General features: G+C 42.8%; 1 protein-coding gene across 2 annotated transcripts in view; it reads left to right on the top strand.

The window, feature by feature from the left end:
• Positions 1-1,670: 1,670 nt before the first annotated feature.
• The window catches only part of LOC140478802 (tumor protein p63-regulated gene 1-like protein), a 71,553-nt gene continuing 48,746 nt past the window's right edge, over positions 1,671-24,477 (top strand). For both annotated transcript variants that reach the window (XM_072572190.1, XM_072572191.1), the window contains exons 1-3: positions 1,671-2,252; positions 13,477-13,568; positions 19,555-19,731. In XM_072572190.1, the coding sequence (XP_072428291.1) occupies positions 2,016-2,252; positions 13,477-13,568; positions 19,555-19,731 (506 nt within the window). In that variant the 5' untranslated portion in view covers positions 1,671-2,015. The remainder of the gene's footprint in view (positions 2,253-13,476; positions 13,569-19,554; positions 19,732-24,477) is intronic.

Here is a 24,477-nt window from a genome sequence, read left to right as displayed (position 1 = left end):
CATCCTTCCTGAGATATGGGGCCCAAAACTGTGCGCAATACACCAAATGTGGCCTGACCAAAGCTTTATAGAGCCTCAGAAGTACATCCCTGCTTTTATATTCAAGTCCTCTCAAAATATATGCCATCATTGCACTTGCCTTCCTAACTACTGAGCAAACCTGCAAGTTTACCTTGATAGAATCCTGGACTAGAACTCCCAAGTCTCTTTGCACTTCAGACTTCTGAATTTTCTCCCCATTTAGAAAATAATCCATGCCTCTATTCTTCCTACCAAAGTGCATGGACTCATACTCTCCCATGTTGTAATCCATCTGCCACTTCTTTGTCCACTCTCCTAGCCTTTCCAAATCCCCTTCTGCAACCTTCCTGCCTCTTCAATGTCCTTCTACCTATCTTTGTATCATCAGCAAACTTATCCAGAAGGTCCTCAGTTCCTTCATCTATAACGTTAATGTATGAAATGAAAAGTTGTGGTCCCAACACTGAGCCTTGCAGAACACCAGATGGCTAAGATTGATTAGATTCCCTATAGTGTGGAAACAGGCCTTTCAGCCCAACAAGTTCATACCAACTGTCCGACGAGTAACCCACCCAGACCCATTTCCCTCTGACTGATTCACCTAATACTATTGACAATTTAGCATGGCCAATTCACCTAATCTGCACATCTTTGGTCTGTGGGAGGAAACTGGAGCACCTGGAGGGAACCCATGCAGACACCGGGAGATTGTCTGTGTGGAGTTTGCACAGTCACCCAAGGCAGGAATTGAACTTGGGACCCTGGTGCTGTGAGGCAGCAATGTTAACCACTGACCCACTGTGCTGCCAGTGGCACAGGCCAAGGTGGCAACCTTGGATCAGGGTGGCAAAATTTGGTGCCATGGTGTCGTCTGCCAGTCCCAGGGCAAGAGATTGACTCTCCTTTGCACCATCCTATACTTAATCATTTCCCACTCTGTGATCACAAAATGGCCACCATAATCCCCCTATCTGCTGTGTCCATGACAAATGTCACAAACTACTCAGGGCAGATGAGACTCTCAGTGCTTGTTCCAGTGTGCAACAGCCTTTTAACGATGCCAGGAATGCTAGACCACTCAGGATATCCAAGCAGTGGTGAGTTCTTCTGGCTTCAGTGAGGAATGGAATCTGGCCAGCTTTGGACAAGTGGGGTCCCACAGGGACATGGTCGTGGTTAATGAGGTGAACTTGGACAATTGCATGAAAAAAACACTCACTTGGCTTAACAAAGAGTAACCCTCCTCAAACTCAACTGAAAGCTTGTCTCTTTCCATGTTGTATACCTCAATGGTGGTGGCAATGTCATAAAATGCCGTAAAAACACACCTGGTTTACTAATGCCCTTTAAGGAAAGAAACCTGCCATTCCTAATATGCTGCCTGCATGTGACTCACTAATGCAGTTGCCTTGAATATCACCTCAAAAGCAGTATCAAATGATGGCCTTGCTAGCGATGGAATTAAAGACGAAAAGAAATGTGTAACCCGCGTTTACTTTCTGCTAACTCCAACCAGGACTGGCCCAGGATTTGCAGGCCCCATAAAAGAATGCGCGAAGCGAAGCATTGTGTCAGTGTTCATTTTCAGGTTCTTCAAGTTGGTGACGCTGGTTGCTGTGGGTGGGGAGGTTGTACTGTGCTCGGAACACCTTCTGAGAACCGCCCTAGCGATGAACCAGGAAGCAGGTGAGAGAGTAAACAGGTGAGAAAGAGGGATATTGGGCTTCCTGAAAGGAATACTCCCTTTCTGCAGTCCAACAGACCACACTCACCCGGGGGGGCAGGGAGAAAGAGACTCACCTGGGGGGGAGAGAGAGACAGAGACCCGCCTGAGAGAAGGAGAACGAGACTTACCTGTGGGTGCTCACCTGTCTGCAGCCGGACGTGTTGCTCTGATCATTGGGTCCCCTTCTGTGTGTTGGTGATATTCCTGCCTGAGCTGCTCCCCCTTCACCTGCTCATTGCCGTGTGGGTGGTCTGCTCTCGGTCTCCCGATGGCAGCGTTCCAGGATCCGGGCCACTTCCAGGCGGTGGACCTGAGCAGCGAGACCGGTACCGGAGCTCAGCAGACCGCTGGGCTGGAGCAGACGGTGCTGACTGATGACAGAGAGGGAGCTGCAAGAGAAACCGAGGACAGGCTGGGCCATCAGGCTGAGAAAGACCAGGCAAGCCCAGATCCATCATCTCCTACACCCTTGGACTACAAACTCAGGAAGTTCTTCGTGCTCCGGGTAAATTACTGCCTCGTTACTCTTCTTGATCTACTCTTCCTGAGACACACCACTTCCTTTTCAACATTTGGGAATTTTGTGGGTCCTTAGCAAATCATAGTGGGCAAGAGGGAGAGACAGGTGGTTAAAGGCGGGCAGTATACTTAGATTTAGATTACTTACAGTGCGGAAACAGGCCCTTCGGCCCAACAAGTCCACACCAACCCGCTGAAGCACAACCCACCCATACCTCTACACTAACCCCTTCACCTAACACTACGGGCAATTTAGCATGGACAATTCACCTGACCTGCACATCTTTGGATTGTGGGAGGAAACCGGAGCACCCAGAGGAAACCCACGCAGACACGGGGAGAATGTGCAAACTCCACACAGTTAGTCACCTGAGCTGGGAATTGAACGCCGCTCTCTGGCGCTGTGAGGCAGCAGTGCTAACCACTGTGCCACCCACAAAATAGTTCTGAACTTTGTGGAATTTGGGAACTGGTCTGGACTGGGATCCCAATCTTTAGGTGTCCAGTCACAACTTTCATTTATATAGCGTCTTTAAAATGTCCTGAGATTCCTCACAGGAAAAGCTGTATTAGTGTGCATAAGGAAGCATGTTTTTGGAAAGTCCGAAAGCAGAAAGTGAGAGAAAGACAGACTGGAAGCTGTAGAGAGGGGATTTCAGAGTTTAGAGTTCAGGAAACTGAAGAGATAGTGGAGAATTTATTTTATTGCTGGGATGTCGGTATTGCTGGCTGGGCCAGCATTTATCACCCATCCCTGGTTGTCCTTTAGAAGGTGATAGTGAGCTGTCTTCTTGAATTGCTACAATCCAAGGAGCACCCACACTGCTATTCAGGAGGGAGTCTCAGGATTTTGAACCAGGAACACTGATGAAAAAAAATAATACTTATGCAAGTCCAGATGGTGAGAGACTTGGAGGGGAACTTACAGGTAGTGGCGTTCCCATGGATCTGCTACCCTTGTCCTTCCAAATGGTAGAGGTCATGGGTTTAGAAAGTGCTGTCTGAGAGTGGATTTCTGCAATGCACCTTAGATAGTTTACACACACTGCTGCTATTGAGTGTCAGTGGTGAAGGGATGAAATATTTGTGAATGTGGTGCCAATCACATAGGCCACTGTTAGTAAATCAGAGAGAGCTGAAGGGGCTAGAGTTGGAGGAACACAGAAATCTTGGGCTGTTGTAGAGCTGGAGAATGTTATGTAGGAAAGGGAGAGTGGGACTATGGGTGGGTTTGAAAACAGGTCTATTTATTGTCGTGAAAATGCTGCATTGACTAGAATAGACAAGAGATTAGGTGAGGCCTTTAAAAGTTTGTTGAATCTCTGTGATCTGTTTTTTTCAATTCTGTCCGGTTCTGAATTCACCCCTTCAAAATATGTAATGCACTGATAGAAGAGGAAACAAGTTCTCTGCATCTACCCTGTCAAATGCCTTAAGAATCATATATGTTTCAATGACATGTTCTTATATTCTCCTAAACTCCAGTGAATACAGACCCAATCTACTCAACCTCTTTTTCATAAGAAAATCCCTCCATACCCAGGATCAACCTAATGAAAAGTGTCTTGTTCTGACTCCAATGCCTGTATATCTTCCCTTAGACAAGAGGAACAAGTATTCTGGCTGAATTGAGTGGTCTGATTAGAATGTTGTATAGTTTTAATGAGATCCTGACTTTAGGAATCCATTTCCTTTGAAATAAAGGACACATTCCATTTGCATTCCTTATTATCCATTGAACCTGGATAGACAAGCGGGTGACTGGAAGAACACAGCAAGCCAGGCAGCATGAGGAGGTGGAGAAAAAAATGTTTGAGCTGTAACCCCCCCTTCTTCAGGACTGGGGATGGGGGTAAGGGGAGCTGCAGATAAAGGAAGGGGGGTGGGAGGGCTTTGGGTGGGGAGAGAGTCGGAATGGTGAGTTGGGGATAGGTGAACACAGGTAGAGGATACAACCTGGTTGGCTGATGGGAGGAATAAATCCGGCCGGTAGCTGGAAGGAAGGGTCGATCAGAGGAATGGGAGGGAGGAGGAGGGACTGGGAAGGGAGGTTATTTGAAATTGGAGAACTCAATGTAGAGTCGTCCGGGCTGTAGACTGCCCAGGTGGAAGATGAGTGGTGTTGTTCCTCCACTTTGTGATCTGATTCATTGTGGCAATGGAGGAGGCTGAGGAAGGTCATGTCGGAGAAGAAATGGAAGGGGAATTGAAATGGACAGTGACTGGGAGGTCAGATCAGCCACTGTGGGCCCAGCTGGGATGCTCGGTAAAACGTGCCCTTAGTTTACACCGAAATAGAGAAGACTTGTGCTCCATGCACACTGTCTTCCAAATCTCTCCGCGCGGCAGCTTTCTGCAGTCTTTCTTCATGTAAACAATATCCACTTCTTCTTTTCAGATAACCTTACATTTTCCAAATGATACTTCATCTGGCATGTTTTCATCCACTCGCCTAACCTGTTTTTATCCCCCTGTAGACACTATGCGACATCCTCAGCACTTGCCTTCCACAGACCTGATGGTAATTCATTCACTTTCATCATCTGCAGATGGAAGAGGGGTTTCAGTTCCTGTTGAGAAACTGGAGACAGTGGTATTGTTCTCCTGAAAAGTAGAAAAGATGAAAGGAGATTTAATCGAGCTGAAATACAAGAAGGTGTTTGGTTGAGTAAATAAGGAGAAACTGTCACAAGTGGTGGTAGCACACAGATAATTGGTAAAAGAACCAGAAGTGACAATGAGAAAAAAAAATTATCGACAGCAAGTTGTTATGATCTACAATGCACTCTTCTAAAGAGAAGCAGATTCAATAATAAATTGCATGAGGGAATTAGGGAAATATTTGACACGGAAAATATTTCAGAGCTGCAAGAAGCAAGCAAGGAGAGTGGGAATTACAGAGCACTGTGGCTTATTTCTTTATAAAAACACAATTGAAAAGCAGAGGAGTTATGTTAAACATATTTAGAGAATAATTAGACATTTGGAGTCATGCAGTGTTTTTTTTCCACTTTGTAAAAATGTTGCTGAAGCAGTGGAGAAGGTGTAAATATTTTAAAGGACAATATCTTGGGGAAGATTAAATCTGGATGGCTGAGGGGTGAACTGATACAGATCTTTAAACTACAGAAATGACTTGATAGGGAACATATAGAGAAATTGTTTACACTTTTGCAGTGCCTAAAACTAGAAGTCATTCATAAAAAGAGGGTTTCTATTCATGCAATCAGAAATCCAGGAAAACCTTCTTAATAGGGAGACTGGTGATGATGTGGGAATTGCTTCCACTGGGTGTGGTCAAGGTGAATCATGTCAATGTATTTATAGAGGAGCTAAACAAACAAATGAGGGTGGAAGATATAGAGATACAAACATATGAATATAAGGCCAATCAGCCCCTTCAGCTGGCTCTGCCTTTCAATAAGAACATGACTGAGCTGATTGTAGCCTCAAACTCATATACACTGATTATCTTTCATGCTTTTGCTTAACAGGAACCTATTTATGCCTGCCTTAAAAAATCTCCAGGGATTCTGCTTCCACCATCTTGTCAGGGAGGATTCCACAGACTCAGGATCCTCTCAGAGGAAACAAAAATTACTTCATCTGTTTTAAATGATTGACCTCTGATTTTTAAATAGTGACACCCAATCTAGTTCTAGAGTTACCCATAGGAGAAAACATTCTCACCACATCTACCATGTCATGATCCCTCAGGATTTTATATGTTTTAATCAGTCACCCCTTCGCCTTCTAAACTCTAGAGGATATAAGTCTAGCCTGTCCATTGTTTACTCATAAGACACTCCATCCATTCCAAATACTGGTCTGTAAACCCCAACTGCGATGCCTCCAATGCATTTACACCTTTCCCTAAATAAGGTGACCAGTATTATGCGTAGTAGTCCAGATGCAGTCTCACCTTACATGGTAAAGCTGAAGCATAACTCTCTACTTTAATATTCAATTCATCTCACTGAGTGCGGAGATCACCTCATTGTCAATTTGGGTATTTGGATTTAAAACTAGCCAGTAGAGCAGATATAGAGTCAGGACTCTGAACCAATTGCTGATTTCCTGACTGGACTTTTAAAACCTGGCCCCATTTCACTTTCATAAAGTTATTTTTATCCTGTCAAATTATTATATGGTTTTTCCAAGAGTATTGTTTCAACTTCTTTCATAAAGAGTTTCAGCATTTTCCTGATAATTGGCCTCTAGTTTTATTCTCTCTCTTTCTAAATAGTGGTGTTATATTTGCTAATTTTTAATCCACTGAGCCCATTCTACAGCCAGGGAATTCTGGAAGGTCAATACATGCACTAATGTCTGTAACTAACCAGCTCTTTTAAAAGATTAGGATATACAGCATTGTTTTAATTCCATTAATTTCTTCCATACCTTTTTTATTAACATAATTAACTTTCTCACACACCAGATCATTGCTTCCCATATTATTCTTTGTGTCTTTAACTGGAAAGACAGCCACAAACTATCTGCCATTTCCTATTTCTAGTTATAACTTTTCCTCCTTCTGCCTCTAATGGGCACAAGTTTGGTTTTGTAGCTGTCATCCTGTCAAACTATTCAATCTGTTGCTTCTTGATTTATTTTCTCATAGAGTCATACAGCATGGAAACAGACCCTTCGGTCCCTGCCAACCATGTTCCTAAACTAAACTAGTACCCACCTGGCCTGCACTTGGCTCATATCCATCTAAGCCTGTCCTATTCATGAACTTATCCAAATGTTTTTTAAACGTTGTAACTGTACCTGCATCTATCATTTTCTCTGGCAGTATATTCCTGTACAAACAACTCTCTGTGTAAAACAGTGGTCTTTTTAAAACTTTTCTCCTCTCACCTTAAAAATGTGCTTGGGAAAAGACCCTTGTCTTTCACCTCATGATGTTATAAATCTCTATAAGTCACCCCTCAACTTCCTATGCTACAGTGAAAGAAGTCTCAACCTATCCAGTTGATCTTTATAACTCACGCCTTCCATTCCTGGCAATATCCTTGTAAATCTTTTCTGGACCCTCTCCAATTTAATAATGTCCTTCCTATAGCATGGCGACAGAACTATACACAGTACTGTAGAAGTGGTCTCACCATTTTCCTGTACAACCTCAACATGACATCCCAACTCCTATACTCAATAAGTCTAAGCAATGAAGGCAAGTGTGCTAGCACCTTCCTAACCACCCTGTCCACATGTGACACAAATTTCAAAGAATTATGTACGTGAACCCCCAGATTTCTCTGTTCTACAACACTACCCAGGAAGCGAAAGTGAGGACTGCAGATGCTGGAGATCAGAGACAAGATTAGACTGGTGCTGGAAAAGCACAGCAGGTCAGGCAGCATCTGAGGAGCAGGAAAATCGATATTTCGGGCAGGAGTCCTTCATCAGGAATGATAAAGGCCTCCTGCCTGAAACGTCAATTTTCCTGCTCCTTGGCTGCTACCTGACCTGCTGTGCTTTTCCAGCACCACTCTGATCAACACTACCCAGGACCCTACCACTAATTGTATCAATCCTGTCCTTGTTTGTTTTACAAAAATACAACACCACGCATTTATCCAAATTAAACTCCATTTGCCACTCCACAGTCCATTGATCCAATTGATCAAGATCTATTTGTAATCCTAGATAACCTTCTTCACTATCCAGTATGCTATCAATTCTGGTGTCATCTGCAAACTTACTATCCATGTTTCCTAAATTCTCATCCAAATCGTTTGTATAAATCACAAAACAAAAGTGAACCCAGCACTGATCCCTGTGGAACACCTCTGGTCACATTTTGAACTTTCCATCTGTGTCAATATTTGCTTCTCCTTTGCTCATTTTTAATTTCTCATCCTCACAAACCCACTTTGCAGGTTTACTAAGCTTCTTGGTAACATTGCAGGACACCTTTTAATTTAATAACAATATTCTTTTGTTGGGTGTTGGCATCACTGTCTCAGCCTGGACTTATTTCCCATTCCTAATTGCCCCAAAGAATTGAAATTTGTCCTTAACTTCCCGCAGTAGCCATGAATTGGTTACTTTTTCTGTGGAGTTTTTATTTCTTAAAGGAACATCAATTCATTGAGCATTATGAAATATATCTTTAAGGGCATGCTGTTTTCAAAGGGGTACGTGAGCTCAGCTTGCTGGATGCCGTGTTTGTCGTGCCAACAGTGTGGGTTCAACTCCTGCACTGACTGCAGTTGCCATGATGGACTTTCCTTGTCAACCTCTCCCCTTGCCTGAAGCAGGGGCACCTCAGGTTAAGCCACCACCATTTGTCTCTTGATTTGAAGTTGAATCCTGAGTAAAGGTACAATTGGAACTCAGTGTTCATGTGAAGAATATTTATTGAGTCAAGGAGTGGAGCACTGTCAGAATCACAGTTACAGTCCAGATTCTGCGTGACTCTAAAACGTATTGGCAAATCTCATTTTAGCCTTTTTCTGTCCAAAGGAAACAGTCCCAAACTCTCCAATCTCTCCTCAAACTCAAGTTTCTCATCCCTAGAACTAGTGTATTCATGTCCTTCCTCTCTACATATCCTCAGAAGGGTACTGCCTGGTGTGCAGAAATGTAAATATTGAAACCTTGGTTTAATTTGATGTCAATGCGTAAAATAACAATAAAACAGAGGGAACAGAAACAGAAAGTTTAGAGATATTGAGTTGTTTAGATATATGATTAAGTAACACTGGGGAGCAACAGGAATATCTTACAAGACTGTGAAACTATGGAAATCATCAACAGAATTCGTGATTGATAGACTGTGTCGAATTTTAGGAAACAGAAGTTTGAAGAAGATGGGAATATTAGGGATTAAGGACTGTATGATTTTTAATTTTTTATTCACATGTACGACATAGGTGTCATTGCTGGCCAGCATTCATTGTCCGTTCCTTTTTGCCTTTGAGAAAGCAATGGTGTGCTGCCCCTTGAACAGCTTCATTTCATGTGCTGTAGGTAGACCTACAAGGTCCTGAGCGAGGGAGTTCTGGGATTTTGACCCCACAGTAGTGAAGAAATGATGATACATTTCCAAGTCAATGGTATTGGCTTGAAAGGCAACTTGCAAGAGGTTGTGTTCCCACGTATCTCCCATGTCTTTCTGGATGTGGTCAAGGGTTTCAAAGGTGCTAATTAATGTTCTTTGATTTGATTTATTATTTGCACATGCACCTAGGTACACTGAAACGTTTTGTTTTGTGTGCATTACAGGCAGATTATACCATACAAATTGCATGAAGGTAATAGAACAGAGCAAGGAATACAATATTATAGCTGCAGAGAAGGTGCACAGAGAGCGAGATAAACATCAAATTTAAAATATGAGTAGTCCATTCAGAAGTCGAAAAAAAGCAGGAAAGAATCTGTTCTTGAATATACTTGTATATGTGTTTTAGCTTTTGTATCTTCTGTCCAATGAAAGAGATTGGAAGAGATTATAACCAGGGTGGGAGGGGTCTATAATTATGTTGGCTGTCTTCCCAAGGCAGCGAGACATATATCAATGGGTGGAAGGTTGGTTTGCGCAATAGGCTGGGCTGTGTTCACAACTCTGTAGTTCTTCCGGTCCTGGGAAGGGCAGTTGTCATACCAAGCCTTGATGCATCCGGGTAGAATGCTTTCTATGGTACATCTGTAAAAATTGGTGACAGTTTTTATGGACATGCTGAATTTCCTTAGCCTTCTGAGGAACTGGAGGCATTGTTGTGCTAACTTGACTGTTGCATCAGTGAGAGTGGACCAGGACAGACTGTTGGTGATTATCACTCCTGTGATGAATGAGAAGATGGGATGAGGATAGTGTTCATGTGGTTGGGTCACTGAGTTAGCTACAATTGAATCACAGAAACACAAAATCGTTATAGTGCACATGTAAGCAATTTGGCCTATCGTGCCTGCAACAACACTTCAAATAAGAATCATTACCTAGTGCCAATATTTTACTTTTACCCCATACTCTTTCACACCATTCCTATCCAAATGGTCATCCAGTGCTAAATTGGAGTTGAGGGGTTCTGTTGGCCTGATTACTGCCTTGTGATTCCCACAGTGATGGTGATGTGTTGTGTGCAGTCTACACCACAAAATGCTCACTATTGAAATACCCCCCAACAATTACTGGGCAGTGAAATCTATATGGGTGTTAGGCCCTCTAGATTAACACTGTGCTTTCAGTTCATCCAAGCTTTTGGACAGAATCTTGTTGAGATGTTGGGTCTCTCATCTACTGGGTAGGGAGATGGGGAGAGAGCTACAGTGCCTCTTCCAGGGAAGATCTACAGAATGTCAAGCCAATGATGAGGCCACTAGAAGGTTTTCCCCTCAAATTAGATCCGAGAGACAGAAATCCCACTGAGTGAGAACTAACAACCAATTAGAGCCTGGAAACTCTTGTGTCAAAAGTGCCGTGGAGGAGGCTGTGGCTACTGCTGGACGTGTAGCCACAAAGTCCCAGAATTTCAGGTGACCCAGGGCATTGGCCTTCATTGCAAGAGAATTGGAGTTCAGAAGCAGACATGTCTTACTGTTGTCCTACAGGGCATTGGTAGATCACAGCTGGAGTATTGTGTGTGGTTTCGGTCTCCTGACCTAACAAAGGGTATACTTGCCATAGCAGAAGGGCAACAGAAGTTCACTAGGCTGATGCTGGGATCTGTCCTTTGGGGAGAGAATTGTTTGACTGGGCCTGTGTTCCCAAGAGTTCAGGAAGATGAGAGGGGATCTGATAGAAATGTATAAAGTTCTAACAGGGTTAAGCAGTCTAGGTGCAGAGAGGATGGTTTCTCTGTTTGAGGAATGTAGAACCAGGGGATATTGTGTCAGGATTAGGTGAGGTGGGAGTGGGGGCAATGGGGAAACCATTTAGGACTAAGACAAAGAAATGAAATCTTCACTCAAAGGGTAATGAACCTTTGAAATTCTGTTCTGTAAGAGGGCGTGAAGGCCAAGTCACTGAATATGTACAACTATGAGATAGATAAATATCTAGATTTTATAGGCATCAAGGAATATGGGTGAATGTGGTATTGAGATATAAGATCAGTCATAAAGACATACAGCTTGGAAACAGACCCTTCAGTCCAACTCATTTATGTCAACCAGCTTTCCCAAACTAAACTAGTCCCATTTGCCTGCGTTTGGCTCAGATCCTTCTAAACCTTTCTTATTCACGTACCCGTCTAATTGTCTTTAAAATGTTGTAACTGTACCTGCCTCTACCACTTCCTCTGGAAGCTCATTCCACATAGGAACCACCCTCTGTGTGAAAAGATTATCCCTCAGGTCCCTTTTAAATCTTTCTCCTCTCATCTTAAAATTATGCCCTCTAGTTTTGAACTCCCCTAACTCAGAGAAAAGATCTTTGCTGTTCACTTTACCTATGCCTCTCATGATTTTATAAATCTGTATAATGTTCTCTCAACTTCCTATACTTGGATGCTGCCTGAACTGCTGTGCTCTTCCAGCACCACTAATCCAGAATCCAATGAATAAAGACCCAGCCTACCCAGCCTCTCCTTATAACTCAAACCGTCCAGTCCCAGTAAGATCCTTGTAAACCTTTTCTGAACTCTCTCCAATTTAATAATATCTTTCCTATAGCAGGGCAGCTGGAATTGTACACAGTACTCCAAAAACGGCCTTACCAATATCCTGTACAATCGCAACATGACGTCTCAACTCCGATACTCAATGGTCCATGATCTTATTGAATGGTTGAGCAGGTTTGAAGGGCTGAATAGCCTACTATTACTCCTAGTTTCTATGTTTCTATTTAACAAATGTAAGCAATGTGGGCTTTAGGGGTTCTTGGATTGGGGGTTATAGGTGTCAGAAGCAAAGGTAAAGGGGCTGGCTTCAAGTGGCTATCCCCACCCAATGTCCAGACCTTCGATCCAGCATTGATTGCTATTGATCAAGGACTCTTGAGGAAACAAACTGGCTGCAGGGTGATATCTATTGGCAGTGGCACACAGTGACAGGCCTGTCTGCAGCTGGCTTAGTCTGAGGCCCTTAACAGGTCCTCAATTGGCCATGAGTCAGGTTATAGTGGCCTACCTGCCTAGAATGTAACTCTGACGAAGGTTAGAAGACCATGCTGGCTGCCACTCCTTTATTAAATGTCCTTCCCATCTCCAAGTTCACCATCTCCTTTGACTGGAAAATATCAGACCTCACTTCTGGCACTCTCCTGGGCTACTAGTCAAAGACCAGGAGCAGATAAGATATTGTACTGGACACAGTCATGGTGTGGAAAGACACCATTCAACCCATTGAGTCTGCACCAACCCTCTGAGAAGCATTCCACCCCAGGCCCAACCTCCCACCCTCTACCAGTAATCCTGCATTTCCCATAGCTAACTCACCTATCCTGCACATCCCTGGACACTACTGGACAACTTAGCATTGCCAATCCACCTAGCCTCACATCTTTGGACTGTGGGAGGAAATTGGAGCACCCGGAGGAAACCCACACAGACACCGGGAGAATGTGCAAATTGTCACATAGACAGCCACTCAAGGCTGGATTTGAAGCTGGGTCCCTGGCATTTGGAGGTAGCAGTACTAACCACTGTGCCATCCCTCAATCATTCATCAAAGACAGCCAAGACCCGGGAGAGATTAGTCACACATTTTATCTCGGCGAATAAAGGAGTTAGAATCAGACATGGAACATTCAGTCTAACAAGTCTTCAACTCTACTTTTCTGTCCCGTCTCCGTATCACTTGGTTCCTTGAAAGACCAAACATCTGTTCATCTTAAACTTAAACGGAGCATCCACAACACTGCAGGGTAAATAATTCCAAAAATTCAGAACCTCTGAGTGAAGAAATATCTCTTCATCTTGATCCTAAATGATCTGCCCCCAACCCCCATCCTCTTATCCTAGACAGTGACCTTGTGTTCTAGAACATTCAGGCAGCGGGGAGCAACCTCCTAGTGTCCACCCACTCGAGCCCCTTGTGTGTTTCAATGTAATCATTCTCCTGGTCTCCAAAGTATAAAGAATGTTTGTGGGATCTGCTGGTGTACCTACTAGTTGCTGTGAATGTCTGAGTGATATAAATGGCAATCATGCTCCAGGTATGTGAACAAGGACAGTAAATTTCAGCTGGCAGATACTCGTCCATGTGTACTTCCTTGGATGAATGGATTATTAATCTCAATTCTTATTTTAATGTCCCCACAGCCAGGAACATTTGACCAAGCATTGACAGATATCAAAGCACAGATTAATCAGCAAGAAGATGGAACTTTACAAAGTACCTGGCTTCTGACTGAGTAAGTGTGAATACTTCATCTCCCTCTTTGGAAATGCTTTATCTTGACAATTACAATTAGGAAGTCATTCTTAACAAAGCAATGCTGCTTTAATGGTGTGACAGGTAGATGTCAGAACTGTTTCGTCCTGACTCTGAGTGCATAGATTAAAAGTAATATGTGTTGTGTTTCTGGCTGGCCAGCACTTATTGCCTATCTCTTATTGCCCTAGCGAAGATGATACTGAGCTACCCTCTTGAACAACCGAAGAACAGTGGGGAGTAGGGACACTATCAGTGCTGGCAGGAAGGGAGATACAAGATTTTGACCCAGTGACACTGAAGGAGCGATTGCATATTTCCAAGTCAGAATGCTGCATGGTGGTGTTCCCATGTGTCTTCTGCCTTTGTCCTTTTCTATGGAAGTGGTTGTAGGTTTGGAAGGTGCTCTCTGAAAAGCTTGGGTGAACCTCTTCTGCAGTGCATCTTGTAGATGGTACACTGTGCTGCTACTGAGTGTCTGTGGTGGAGGGAGTGAAGGTTTGTGGATATGGGGCCAGTCAGTGAGCTGGGTGATGTCAAGTGTTTTTGAGCTGCACCATCCAGCCGTGTGGGGAGTATTCCATCTCCCAACCTGATGTGTGCCATGAAAATGGTGGACAGGCTTTAGGCAGTCAAGCTGTGAGGTACTTGCTGCAATATTCCTAGCATCTGAACTGCTCTTATATGGCTAGTCTAGTTCAGTTTCAGTTTTCAAAACCCCAGTATGTTGATAGTGGGGAATTCAGCGATGGCAATGCCATTGAATATCAAGGGGTGATGGTTAGATTCTCTGTTATTGGAGATGGCCCTTGTTTGGCATTTCTGTGGTATGAATAAGACTCGACATCTGTCAGTCAACACTTAGATATTAACCAGGTCTTGCTGTATTTAGACATGGACTGCTTCAGTATCTGAGGAGTAATGAATGGTGCAGATCATTGTAAAATTGTCAGCAAATGTCTTTACTTCTGACCTTATAATAGTAGAAATGTCATTGATGAAGCAGCTGAAGATGATTTGTTCTATGACGCTACCCTGAGGAATTCCTCCTGTGATGTCCTGGGATTCAGATTATTGACCTCCAACAACTACACTTTGTACTCACTACTATTAAAAGGTACTGTTACTTTGCGAATCCATATCCCACAGAGAATGAGCATGTGGGGATACATAGGTATTTTTCTAGTTGGCAATCAGTGGCTAGTGATGTGTTTCAGGGACAAGTGTTGCAAGCACAATTGTTTACAATTTACGTGGATGACTTAGAGGTGAGGACCAAGTGTAGTGTGTCAAAGATCGTAGATGACATATCTTAGTGAGAGTGGTAGAGCAAAGTGTGCAAAGGACATAAAATCTACAGAGAGATATGGATAGGTTAAGTGACTGGGCAAGGGTCTGGCAGATGGAGTACAATGTTGGTAAATGTGAGGTCATCCATTTTGATAGGAATAACAGTAAAATGGACTATTACTTAAACACTGAAAAATTGCATCAAGCTGCTGTGCAGAGGGAGCTGGATGTCTTTGTGCATGAATCACAAAAAGTTGATTTGCAGGTGCAGCAGGTAATAAAGGCAAATGGAATATTGTCCTTGATTGCATCACTGATGGAGTTCTAAAGCAGGTTATGCTGCAGCTATATAAGGTGCTGGTGTGACCAGGCCTTGAGTACTGTGCATACTTTTGATCTTCCTACTTGAGAATGAATGTACTAGCCCTGGAGGGGGTGCAGAGGAGATTCATTAGGTTGATTCCGAAGTAGACTGGAACTATACCCATTGGAATTTAGAAGAATGAGGGTGGAATCTCATAGAAATATACAAAATTATGAAGGGAATAGATAAGATAGAAGCAGGGAGGTTGTTTCCACTGACAGGTGAAGCTAGAACTAGAGGGCATAGCCTCAAAATAAGGGGGAGCAGACTTTGGACTGAGTTGAGGAGGAACTTCTTCACCCAAAGGGTTGTGAATCTGTGGAATTCCGTGCCTAATGAAGCAGTTGAGGCTACCTCGTTGAATTTTTTTAAGCAAAGGTAGACAGGTTTTTGAACAGGAAAGGAATTAAGGATTATGGTGAGCAGGCAGATAACTGAAGCTGAGACCTCAAAAAGATCAGCCATGATCTTATCGAATGGTGGAGCAGGCTCGAGGGGCTTACTCCTGCTCCCAGTTCTTAGATTCTTGTGCAACAAAACCAGTCACTCAAAGTAAACATGCAGGTACAGCAGGCGATGAAGAATACAAGTAGTTTGTTGGCCTTTATAATGAGAAGATTTTAGTACAGGAACAGAGACATTTTGCTGCAATTGTATAGGGCCTTGGTGAGACCACATGTAGAGCATTGTGTGGAAGGATATTCCAGCTATGGAGGGAGATCAATGAAGGTTTACCAGACTGATTCTTGGGATAATAGGACTGACATTTGAAGAGTTTCACTGAAATGTAGAAGAATGAAGGGGTGATATCATAGAAATCTACAAGACACTAACAGGAGTGGACAGGGTAAGTACAAAAGGATGACTGAAGCATCTAGAACCAGGCATCACGCTGTAAGGAAACAGGATAGGACACTTAGGACTGAGATAAGGATAAATTTCTTCACCCGGAGAGTGGTGGGCCTGTGGAATTCTCTGCCATAGATAGTGATTGGGACCAAAATATGTTTTCAAGCATAAGATAGACATAATTTTAGGACTAAAGGGATTGAAGGATATGATGCAAAAATGGGAACAGGGAACTATTAGCATAATCAGGCATGATCATGTTGAGTGATCTACTCCTGTACTATTTTCTATGTTTATGTTTCTAAGCCAGTGACAGTCTATGTGTGTGGAATCCATATCCGAAAGAGAATCAATATACTCAAGTGAGTGTCAATGTGTGTGGATCCTTGCCCCAGTGAAAGTCAGTATGTGTGGAATCTGTATGTCACTGAGAGTCGGTCTGTATGGAAACTCTACTCCAGTGAGAGTCAATATGTGTGGAATCTGTATCTGTCAGGATCAATGTGTGGAACCCATACCTCAGTGAGAGTCTCTGTTGATCCTCTGTTAAACGTACTCTAACATGTGTGTGTGTGTATGTATAATGTCTACCCCAGTGAGAGTCAGTCTCTTTGAAACATGTATCTCAATGAGAGTCAGTTTGTATAGATCCTGTTACCCAATGAGGGACAGAAGGTGTGGAACCTGCATGTCAATGAAATTCCATACGCTACTGAGACTAAGTGTGGAATCTGGAATCTGTACCCTAATGACACTAAGCATGTGTGAAACCCATACACGAGTGAACATCAGAATGTGTGGAACCTGAATCTCAGTGGGATTCTGTACTTACAAATCCGTATTCCAATGAGAATCACTGTGTGTGTGGAATAGTAAGGTCAGTGATTTAAAGAGAATTAGAGGAAGTACAACTAAAGTTGATATGACAACTGAAAGTAAAATTGTTTGCAAGTTGTTTGCAAATTGATTGCAGGTTGCCTGACTTTCTCTATTTCTGCAGGTTTAGAAACCTTTATCCTTAAATTGAACTGAACTCCTTGGAAATAAAAATATACAATGAAAATTATGTTCCTTAGTAACAAGAGTTTGGATTGTGTTTGGTTTACAATCTTCAATTAATTTATCATTGATTCTGATGTACAATTTGGATTGTGGTGTGTCTGACTGAAAACCTTTTTTTTATATGACTTCTCTTTTTCATTTCTGGGGATAGGCAGTCCATCAATGTTCACTGCAAACCCACTCACACCTTGACTGCACTTCCTCATATCCTACTTCCTGAAAGAATTCTCTTCTATTCCCCCAGTTTCTATCCATCTCGGTCACATCTGCTGCGATGAGGCTGCAAGGGAGATACACCAGAATGGTTCTGGGATGAGGGCTTTTAGTGACATGGTTAGATTGGAGGAGCTGGGAGTATTTTCCATGAAGCAAAAAAGATTGAGGGAGATTTGATCAAGAGGTGATGACAGCTTTAGATAAGGTAAAGGGAGAAGAGCTGTTCCGATTCACTCATGATTGAAGGACAGGGACTCAGGTAGGAATACTGGAAGAGGATGAAGCCATTTGGCCCATTGAGCCTACTCCATCATTCAATAAAATCATGGCTGATCTGGTTGTGCCTTCAACCCAACATATTTACCCAACCCCACCCATAACCCTTGACTCCATTGTCTATTAAAAATTACCTATTTCAAACTTGAGTAAATGCAATGAATGAATTTTCACTATCTTCTGGAGAAGAGAATGCCACAACCCCTCTTAGACAAGAAAGGTTTTCTCATGGCTGGTATGAAGCTTATTCATGAACTGTCCTGCTTAGGTTTAGCCCTCTCCCACAAGAGGAAACATCCTCCAGGTTTCCATCCTACCCCACCACCTCGGGATCTTGTGTGTTTCAATAAGATCATCACTCATTGTTCTAAATTCCAAAAGATACAAGGTCCAACTTGTTCAACCTTTCCCTGTGAGATAACCCTTCATCCAAGGAATGGGACATGCAAACCTTCTCAGAGCTGATTTTAATGCAATTATTATTTCTTTGAAATAAAACATCCAAACTCTCTACAGTGTGCCAGATGTCATCTCACAAATGCCCTCTATAGCTTCAGTAAAAGTCTCTTACTTCCTTATTCCACTCCACTTGCAATAAACAACAACATCCTGTTTGCCTTCCTACTCACTTGCTGCACCTACATACTAATACTTTGTAATTCATATACCTCAGAGTTCTGCAACCTCTTTCCATTTAAATAATATGCTGCTTTTCTATTCTTCCTATCAAATTGAACAACCTCATGTTTTGCCACATTATACTCCATCCGAGAAGTGTTTATCCACTCACTTAATCTGTCTGTATGCCTTTACAGCCTCTCCACCTCCTTTTCACAACTTCACTTCCAAACTATCCTTATGCTGATAGCAAATATAGCTCTCATACATTCAAATGATGGATATGACTTGAAAGTAGTTGAGGGCCCAGCACTGGTTCCTGTGGCTCTCCCCTAGTTACAGCTTGCTAACCTGATGTGAGGCTCTGAGTAAGCATACAGGGGAATATGCGACAGTGTTTTTTCTACAGCATGTGGTAATGAGCTAGAACTTGTTGCCCACATGGGGAATGGAAACAAAGACAATCAATGATTTCTAAAGGAAGTTGCAAAGGTACTTTAGGGAAATACAAGGAGAGCGAAGAGAACTGGGGCTAACAGCACTGCTATACAGAAGGCCTGCAGGGAGGCAGTGGGCTGAATGGCCTCTGTATATGTCATAACAACTGTCTGCCTCTATTGCTATCCAATCTCAGATCATCCCTTTTGTTTTTGCCTTGATTTTCAGAATCTCGTCCTTGTTTACAAATTCTTTCATAGCCTCACCCCTCCCAATCCCTGTAATCCCCAGCTCCACAATCTCGCTATCTCGGAGTTGCGTGATTCCTGGCCTCTTGAGAATCCTCAATTTTAATTGTTTCAGCATCAGCAGCTGTGGTCTTCAGCCACATGAGTCTTGAAATCTGGAGTTCCCTTTCTCACTTTCTGTCTTGCTGCCTTTAAGAAAGCTCCTTAAGACTATCTGTTTTGGTCATCTGCACAAATACTACCTACCGTATCTCAGTGTCCAATTCTGATTCATAACGCTCTTGTACAGTACCTTGAAACAGTATTATATTAAGGGGACTTTGTAAATATCAATTCCTTTTGCCCTCTCCTCATTTCCCTGCCTCTGTACTTGCTTAGACTCTGTTACATTTATGATTTTTTTTCCAATGCCAATGAAGATATTAGATCTGAAATGTCAACTCTGTATCTCTCTCCACAGACATTGGTTATTCCCACTTCATTGGCTTGTTTCTCAGGTTTCCAGTATCAGCAGGAACCTACCTTTGTAAGCCTGGTAGATTGGGCAGTGTGGGTTGCTGTATTCTGCGGGAGGTGCTGAAGTTGCCTTTTTGGTCTCATTGCAGAATCGATCATTGGAACAATGAGAAGGAACGGATTGTTCTGATTTGTGAGAAGACCCTGCTCATCTGCAAGTATGATTTCATGGTTCTCACGTATCAGTACTGTCGACGGGTGCCACTCAATTACATCGACAGAATCTATTATGGAGAATACTCTTTCCCTGAGCGATCCATCAGCAGGTACCAATTTTCCCCAGATCTTCTCTTACTTTTTCAGATCTTTTCTGACTATCTCCACAGTAAATGTCACATAATGTTTTCATTTCCATTTCCAAACAACTGGGGTAAGATTTGAACTGTTGCCTCTGAACGATTAGTCGATGCTGCCGGACACTATTTCAAAAACATGACCATTCCCACGCCTATCACCCCTCTGAGTGAGAGAGAGTGGTCTTCTTGTAAATACAAATTCCCGCCAAATCTCCTGCAAAATGAAAGAAGGAATTACTTTTATGTAGCTCCTTTCTCATCCTCAGGATGTCACATAGCCAATAGAGAGCCTTTGAAGTGTTCGAGCTGTCATAATGTAGGAATAGTAACAGCATTTATTTACAGCAAGCTACAACCAACATCACAAAGGAACAGATTGTTTTATTCCAAAGATATGAAAGGATAAAAATTAGTGAAGATAATGTTGGGAATTTCTATGATCTTTCAGTCCTGTTGTGGGAAGTCTTAAATCATCTAAGAGGGTCTTCGTTTAACACCACACCAGACAGACAGCACGACTTAGTGTGACGGTCCCTCAGTCCTGACCCTCTGACAGTGCAGCACTCCCTTAGTACAGACCCTCCAACAATGCAGCACTCCTTCAGTACTGACCCTCTGACAGTGAAACATTCCCTCAGTGCTGACCCTCTGACAATGAAACACTCCCTCAGTACGGACCCTCTGACAGTGAAACATTCCCTCAGTATTGACCCTTTGACAGTGCAGCACTCCCTCAGTACTGACCCTCTGACAATGAAACACTCCCTCAGTACGGACCCTCTGACAGTGAAACATTCCCTCAGTACGGACACTCTGACAGTGAAACATTCCCTCAGTACTGACCCTCTGACAGTGCAGCACTCCCTTAGTACTGACAGTACTGTGCCATCTGATGCCATGCATGAGAGGAATAATACCGTCCAGTCAAAAAAGTGCTAATACCAATTGAACTTGAGTGATATTTGTCCCCAGTTTGGAATATAATGAAGTTTATTTTGACTGCAATGTTACTATCAAGTTCGAAAATACTATGTCAGCAGAGGCAGTTTGCAGTAACTCCATGTCATTGAAACCTGTATCACTTGAGGGAAAAATACTTCCCATACTGTTCTGTGACTTTTCCACTGGGTCTTGGACCTTGGTTGTTCACTATAGGAACAGAAAGATTTGAAAAAATGCTAATCAAGCCTTTGCTACCTGAGAAGTTATTACATGCTAATTGTTTTCTGTCAATTCAGAAAATTTGATCAAAAATGTCTGTTTCTGAAGAGTTCTTGTTCTTTGCCCAGCCAGCTGGGGGCGCCATCGGCCAACTCTTAGAGCCTTGCTACTGTTTGTTTTATGTCTTCAGTGTGGTCATGAGGCAATGCGTCAATGGATAAGTCAGCACAGGGACCACCTATTTAACCCACAGTGAAGGATAGATGTCAGAAACATCTTGCACTGTGGAAGTGTAACCATAATTTGCAGCTTAACCCTGGCCTCACACCCCACTCCTCCATCTTTTCCCTCCACTCAGACTTTCTCTCTCTCTCTCTCTCTCTCTCTCTCTTTTTCTCTATCTCCCTCTCCCCCACCCCCACCCACTCCCCCATCTCTCTCTTTCCCACTGTCTTGCCATCATTGCAAATTGGTCCAGTCCATGTTGTATAATACCTTGAATGTGTGAAAGTTTTTAAATTGTTTTTATGGTTCTTCATGAGCAAACCCTGCTCTCTCTGTCGAACTCCAGTGTTAGTGTTTCTGGTTTTGTCTAAGTGCCAATTTTTAATTTGGTTCAGTGGACATTGTCAGAAAACCACTCCAGGTGTCCTGTTGTATTTCTTCACCTCCCACGCCCTCAGTCTGTCGAACTCCAGTCCAATGTAGCGTATCTGACCCACCCAAACTTACATCAGCAACTGATGATGAATTCCTAACAGTGACACTTTCCTAAAAATCCTCTGAATAGATTCAGTCAGGCATACTCAATACAAACCTTGTTTTTCTTTTGGCAAGAGAAACATGGAAGCAGGAAGGTGAAGAGAGAGAATGCAAGCATTTCTACTCCTTCAGATTCCCACACTGTCTCCAATTCAATCCAGGTACTTAAACAACACCCCCATCTTCTAACTCTCATCGTGTAATCCATGCTCCAATCCTAGTCCCATCTCCACCTTCTAACTTCTACACCCATTCTCCCCCACCAATGATTTTCCACCCCTCCCTTCAAATCCGATCCCTCCACGAATTTTTCATGCCATTTAATGTATATTGATCAAATTATGGGACCAAACCCATTGGGTATTAAGCAACAAGGAGATGTCGTAATGTTACTGGCCACAGGCTGGTGTTTATACTCAGTAATACATGGGCCAGAATAAATACCATGATTGACAGTTGTAGAAGTTAATTGGATTTGGAATCCACTTGGTTCGATTGTATTGTCTGCAGTTTCTGCAGGAGGTCCCAATCAGTCTGAATCCAACTGTACATTCAGATAAAAGGGGCTCCTGCACCTGGCTGGCTGGAATCGATGCAGTTGGAACTTCAGCTCAGTGAAGGCTGGGCTTGTGCAAGAGAGTGCTTGATGTGAATGCTGGCCCAGGAGGATGGGGATGGATCCTGGGTCTCCCCCTGAATAATGTAGTCCCTGGTATTGACAGCCACCTTCTCATCCCTAATCGTCCCAATCACCCAGACTCCCGACATTGCAGGGGTCACTGAGTCATGGAATTGTTACAATGCTAAAGGAGGCAGTTCAAGCCACCATATCAACTGCAGCTCTCCATATGAAAATCATGTGTCATTCTTGCACTATTCCATGCCCTTGTAGATTGTTCCTATTTAAATAATCGTTCAATGTTCTCATGAATGCCGTAATTGAACCCACCTCCACCACATGTCCAGGCATACCTTTACTTGGTATGTGAAACATTTTCTTTCTCACAATACTCTTGTTCCCTGTGCCCATCACTTTAAAATTATGCCGTCTGTTTCTTGTTCCTTTTATGAGTAGGAACACTTTCTCCATATCTATTCTGTCCAGCCAGCTCATGGTTTTGAAAATTTTGCTGAAATTTCCTCTCAGTCATCTTCTCTCCAAGGTGAACAGTCTCAACTTCCTCAATCTATCCTCATAGCTGAAGTTTCTCATTCCTGCAACCATCCTTTTAAATCACTTCAGCACTTATCCAATACATTCACATCTCTCCTATAATGTGACGCCCACAAATTGAACTGCAGTTGAGGTCTTCAGTATCACTTCCTTGCTTTTGTACTCAATCCCATTACCATAGAACCTCGATTATCCAAATGAGATGGGTGGAGAATATTTTGTTTGGATAACTGATCATTCGGATAATTGATCTGATCATAAACAAGTGATAATTTATGAATGTCGGTTATCTGAATTTTCTCGGTTATTTGGTAATGCACGCCATACTGCCGTTTAACTGATAACTGATCTATCGTAAAGTAAACAAGCTGTAATTTGAGTGGCAGTTATCGAACATTTCTCAGTTATGCTGAGATGCCCAATGCCATTTTTAGGGACACTGAGATCTTGTTCAGAGAACCCAAAATTCGGATAATTGATGTTCCGATAATCGAGGTTATACTGTATTATTAAAGCTGAGAACATCTTATGTTTTACAAGCTGCTTTTTCTACCTTTCCTGCTATTTTCAGTGACCTGCGCACATATACACTCAAGTCCTTCTTGCTCATGTACTCTCTCTAGTATTGCACCATCATCTTAATTGTTTTTCAACGTTTTTTCAATCAAAGTGCATCACCTCACGTTTCTCTGTATTAAACCACCATTTATCCACCCACTCCACCAACTGTTCAATGTTCTTTTAGAATACCACACTACTGTCCTCAGTATTTACTATTCTTCCAAGTTTCGTGACATCTGCAAACTTGGAAATTGTCCCCTGCATAGCAAGATTCAAACCATTATTATATATCAGGAAAAGGAATGATGACAATACTCACCCTTGGGGAGCTCTGCTACAAATTTTCTTTCAGCCCAACAAATATCCATTGACCATTACTCTCTGTTACCTATCACTCTGTATCCATATTGCTATTGTCCATTTTACACCATGATCTATAACCTTCCCCATAAGTCTCATGTGTGGCATTATATCAAGTGCCTTCCAGAAATCTATGTGTATTACATCAATAGTGTTTCCCTTGTTTGGTTCTTTTCCCGAAGTTGCACATACAAGATGCAATTCGCGCACACCACCTTCTGCAAACAGTTAAAGTTTATTAAAGCCTATACAAGCTAGGTGACCCCTTTGACCCTCTTCAGAGGTGTGTAAAGTCAAGTCAAGGAGGCCCCGAACAAAGAAAACACATCCCCTTTATACAGGGCAGTTGGTAATGCTCACAGATACGCTGACCACTCCTTCCCACGTGCCCATTCCCCCATAACTGCATGTTACCACGTGTACAATGGTAGATGAGATCATCCTCAGAAATTATGTAAATGCCCCAATCCTGGGGAATCATTATGCAAGCAATTTCCTGACTCATTTCCAAGACAGTTTAGGTGTGATATGTCCTAGTTTCGGGGGATGGCTATGAAAGCATTTCTGAATGGAAGGGGTTAAATGATAGTTTAATTTGATAATAGTAAGGGAGTAGTAGCAAATGACTGTCTAAATGGAGTGGGAGTCTTCTGCTTTCCTGCATGAATGTGGTCCCCACCCACCACCAGAATGTTCGG

Source organism: Chiloscyllium punctatum, chromosome 6 (assembly GCF_047496795.1).
Source record: "Chiloscyllium punctatum isolate Juve2018m chromosome 6, sChiPun1.3, whole genome shotgun sequence".
NCBI classification, from domain to species: domain Eukaryota; kingdom Metazoa; phylum Chordata; class Chondrichthyes; order Orectolobiformes; family Hemiscylliidae; genus Chiloscyllium; species Chiloscyllium punctatum.
The sequence above is the reverse complement of the archived record's forward strand: the minus strand, read 5'-3'. Positions and strand labels throughout refer to the sequence as shown.